Source organism: Gavialis gangeticus, unplaced genomic scaffold (genome assembly GCF_001723915.1).
Source record: "Gavialis gangeticus isolate Ggan-Ray unplaced genomic scaffold, GavGan_comp1, whole genome shotgun sequence".
Classification (NCBI taxonomy): domain Eukaryota; kingdom Metazoa; phylum Chordata; order Crocodylia; family Gavialidae; genus Gavialis; species Gavialis gangeticus.
The window spans coordinates 12,963,781-12,968,451 of record NW_017728996.1 but is presented as its reverse complement, the minus strand read 5'-3'; the positions used below and the strand labels follow the sequence as shown (position 1 = coordinate 12,968,451).

General features: G+C 40.4%; 1 protein-coding gene across 3 annotated transcripts in view; it reads left to right on the top strand.

Moving 5' to 3' along the window:
* MCTP2 (multiple C2 and transmembrane domain containing 2) overlaps positions 1 to 4,671 on the top strand; it is a 235,120-nt gene that overhangs the window by 35,846 nt on the left and 194,603 nt on the right. For 2 of the 3 annotated variants that reach the window (XM_019504030.1, XM_019504029.1), the window contains exon 1: positions 515 to 1,734. In XM_019504030.1, coding sequence (XP_019359575.1) covers positions 1,597 to 1,734 — 138 coding nt within the window. In that variant the 5' untranslated portion in view covers positions 515 to 1,596. Of the gene's footprint in view, positions 1 to 514; positions 1,735 to 4,671 lie in introns of those variants that run through there. The other variant, XM_019504031.1, reaches the window with a different exon arrangement.

Below are 4,671 nucleotides of genomic sequence, written 5' to 3'. Positions count from 1 at the left end.
CCCCCCCCTTTTTTTAGTACCTCTGTTTTTGTGGTTGTATTGTCTAGCTCCTTATAGGGTGGGAAGGATGGTGCTCCATCCATGCTGTCATAAATGGGTATGATGCCTCTAAGTAAGGATAAGGGCTTATGGTCCAAGGGCTTTTAATCTGAGGTTTTGTATTGTACAAATGCTACCTCCTGGGTTCTGTTCTTTATCACGGGAACCATGCCAGGAAATGCTTCTTGGGTAACAAAACAGAAACAAGCCAACAAGGGGCTATGGTGACTAGTTAGGAAGGCAGGGGAGGAGCATGACGGGAAGGGAATAGAAAACCCTGTTCTTTGAAAGGCCTTGGGAAGCAGATGTTATGAGCTGGTCTTATTGATATTAACATCTGGTTTTGTTAGGATTAAGTGCATGTGTATAAGGCTAGCAGAAGCAGAAAACACTAGAAGGAGACAAATTGTGAAACTCAGCTCAGCGGTGGTATTTTATGATATGGTATATTTAGCCTGGTAAATTATGGTTATATAATGCTTTGAAAAGGGGGATAGAGGTTTCTAAATGGCAACTATCAACACAGAGCAGCGGGGTATGAGGGCCTCTGTTTGAGCACAGTGCTCGGGCTTGAATATGGACTCCGTTTCTGTTTGTGCCATGGACTTCTTCTCTGCATCCTTGTGCAAGTAATTGAGGGCATGCTGTTTTCTTTTTCTCCCTTCTCCAAAGTGCTTGCGTCCAGTTAGATGTGTGGGTACTCAGCAGCTTGGAAGTTTTGGCCTACAGTCTCTGTGTACTTCAGTTTCTCAGCTCTGCACACACACTTCTTCCTACCTGACAGGGGCATAGTGAGGCCAAATTGATTTGGGCCATGGCTGCACGTGGGTATTGTACCTGAATATAACTTTTTGAGTTAGGGAGTAGGAATTTATTTTCAATGAAATACTTACACTGGCACAACCTGTGGATACAGCAATTTGTGGTAGCATAAAAAGTACTTTATATTGGTGTACCTTATTATCGTTTCCATAGTATATAATTATGTAACAAGTACATATATAAGATGTGCTAATTTCTGGGGGGCAGCGGGGAGGGGGGGAGGGTTATACAGTTTTCAGTATATACCGTTATAATTTAAGCAGCATTACAACATTGTGTGTATTGGCAAGCCCTTGCTGTTCGTGTGGTGTTGAATCACTGCGGAGCTGGCCATAAACATGTTAAAGTAATCCGGGAAAAACTGGTTGTGAAAGTGCTTTAAACCTGTTCCAGTTAAGGAAGCATACGAGCAGACTGTTTTGCAGGTGAATTGTTTTCTCTTTTGAGTTTAAATGTCTTGTATTTATCTTGGAGTTCAAAGATTGGGCAACTGTTTTATCGTGCGTTTGGGTGCCTTTTATGGTTAAGTTGAACATTTAACAAGCATTTTCTAGTAAAGCCTGCGCATATACTTTTTGCAAGTTAAAGATACCACGACTGATTCCCTCAGTATTTCTGTAATTTCTTAGTACTTGTGTATATGTACTAAGAAACACTTTTGCATATATTCAAAACTGTAAAGATTTCAGCCTGATAGTTTGATCAGCTCATTTTTCGTAAAGACTGCAGGATGACATGGCTGTATTCTCTTTGCAGAATTATGGTGGTGGTTTCACTGTTCATTGCAACCAGCTCCTTCTGTACTTTTATGAAGATACTTCTGTCAACAGTGCTGTCTTTTTAAATCGGCTTCTTAAGATGCAAATACCACAGGTGAATTCATTTTAATTTTTCCCCTCTTTTGTTCCCTTGAGAATGTCTGCATGTTTAATCCCGAAGGCAACAGTTCTACCCAAAGATGTTCCAAAGTATAAAGTAGCTTTTCCCCTCCTCCCCCAAAACCTCCGCTCACCTATCATGGCATTCCATTAGAAAGCATGAACGGAAGAGATTCTTATTATTTGCTTTCTGATTAGTATCAGTTTTGTTTAATGTTTTGAAAATGTTGATGTGGGCAGGGAGGAAAACGGAAGCAAAAACATAAATATTTAAAAGTGTTTATCTGAGTTCTACCCACTCTGATGTATGTGGCAAACAACTTTTTTTTTTCCCCCAAGAAATACCCAGTAATTTTCTTTGCAATTTATTAAGCTCCTTTTATACCTGGGGACCTTACAAGAGCCAATATATTTGGACACTTTATTTTCTTAGGATGCGGTGAATACATTTTTTCAGCACTGTGGCTGTGTCTATATGAGTGGTGGGCTGCACAGTTGTTACTGCACAGTCATTTAGTAATTACATTTTTTTTTTTAGATGGTACTGCGCAATAGCAACAAGCTAATGTGCAGTAGCTCGTTAGTACTGCCCAGTAGCTTTGCATCACAGTTAGTGCCAGCCAGCACTACTTACTGTACAGTAGCATCTCATGTAGACATGCCCATGGAGTAGCGATGATTTAATGCTGGCTTGGGTTCTTTGTTTCCATGATGGACGACCCTTAGAGGAAACCGTGTTCCTGCTTGATTACTTTAAAAATAATTTATGTAATGAAAGTAGATCCTCCCAAAAGATCTGCACTGCAAGGGAAATGCTGAGAGACTAGATACTGGTACTGACTTGTCCACTTAGGGATCTAATCCAAAACCTATTGGAGCCAACAGAGACTTTCCAATAGACCTGAACAAGCTATGGATTAAGTGCTATAATGGACTTACATAAGCAGTGTTTCAAAGCATCTACACAATTTTCTTGATCTCTTTGCTCACAAACCAAACCTCTGGAGTCGATGGAGCTTTTCTAGCTTGTTTTAAAGTCCGTCCAGGAAGTGTTTATTAGGATTGGTTTTGTTTTCCAGAGTTGAATCATTTGGCTAACAGCCCAAGCTGGACTAGAGTGTTTAATTCCAAACAATCAGACTTGAATTAAGTGACTTGGCTTCTTACTAGTAATCATTCCTTAGTGCCAAGAGGCCACATCTGGCATCATGGCCCAGTTGTGCTAAGCACAACCTGGAGAAAAACAGTGTCTGCCTGTGGAAAAAAACAGTCTCTGCCTGAAGAGCTACACGCAGGAAGAAATATATTCTTAGAATATGCAGATATGCCGCCTTCTATCAGTTCATAGATTTCTAAGGCCAGATCATCTAGTGTGAAATCCTGCATTGTAAAAAGTTAAAGAACCTTACTAAAGGAAGTTTTTTCACCACACCTAGAATTTCTACATGAGCTGTAGCATAGGTTAGAAAGTCATCTGCTATAGATTTTTATTTATGCAAGCACCATTTTTGTAGGGTTTTTTTTTTTTTATCTGCAAAAAACGCACAATAATGTACCTCAGCTGTCCCTTAGCCTTTCTATATAGTCATTGGCAGATGGCATAGAGGTTCCATAGCAGAAATGGGTCTTGATCAAACAAAAAGAGACCTATGTCAGTAAGAGCTGGCGTGGAAGTATGTTCAAAAAGTCTTGTGGGTTGGAATCACAGTTTGGTAGGGCTGGAAGGGACCTCAAGGGTCTTCTGCTCAAACCCTCTGCACAAATGCAGTGATGCTACTCCTAAATCTTTCCTGACCAGTCTAGTCTCTTGAAAACCTTGTGTGTGATTGAAGCTCATGTCACTGACATGGTGGACAATGCAAGGCAAGAGGAAAAGTGATTCAATAAATGCCTCATCCAAAACACATTAAGATTCTCATTAACTTCAGGCAGCTCTGGATCAAGCTTATCTACACTATGTGTTTTTCTGATTGGGGCTCATTTGATATTCTTGTACTAGCTTGAAACTAGCCAGCCCAGACACTGCTAGTAATATAGCCATAGCACTATCTTGCAAAACCCATTCAAGTGCCAAGCTTGATTGAGATCTGTGTTGTTACTAAACTCCCAGAAGTACTTTAGCTGGATAATTTAAACCATTTTAGGGTTATCTACATAAGCTACAATGAGAAAAGTTACCGAACTTCAGATAGACCCTAAGATTCAACTGGAAAGGACAGAGTTTACAAGGTAGGATGGTGGCATGTTGGTTATTAGGTTGTAGATGTGGTAAGTATTCAGCTTACTTTGTTTAAAAACCCTAGCATTTATTGTGTTGGGTCCATTAAGTATGTGGCCTTCTATCTGCAAAAATATCCCATGGCAGAACTAACTCTCAACTCTACAGGTATTTGATACCTATTTGAATTTCCTTCTTCTCAGTGGGCTTGTTTTTGCCAACCTATGCTCTCATGAATTGGTATTCAAGTGAATAGTCTCTTTGATGCCCATGGGATGGGTAGCAGGACTAGGCCTTCAGAGGATATGTGATTGGAGACAGAAGTAGATGTCCTACTCTGATTTAGGTCATATCTTGAAAACTCATGTTCTGTGTGTACAGATACCCTGGCTTTTATAACTCCTGATGGCTAAAACTGTCAAAGCGGGCTCCTCCAAAGAATAACTCTGATGTGGGGCTTTCATTGATGGCAGCAAGTATATGGAAAGTAGTTAACTGTGTATTGTTCAGAGTCAGTGTTTCTAGAATATCTTAGGTGGAGGCTCTGGATAATGTGATTAATGTAACCTACCTGATGAGGAGCAGTCCTTGTGTGGTGCTTTAGTAGTGGTATGCTGAGCCAGCTAAGGAAATGATGAAAGTTTTAGATAGGCTGGAAAGGAGACACACCAGGTAAGATACTAAAATTGCAATCCCCACCTTCCCCCCCCCCCC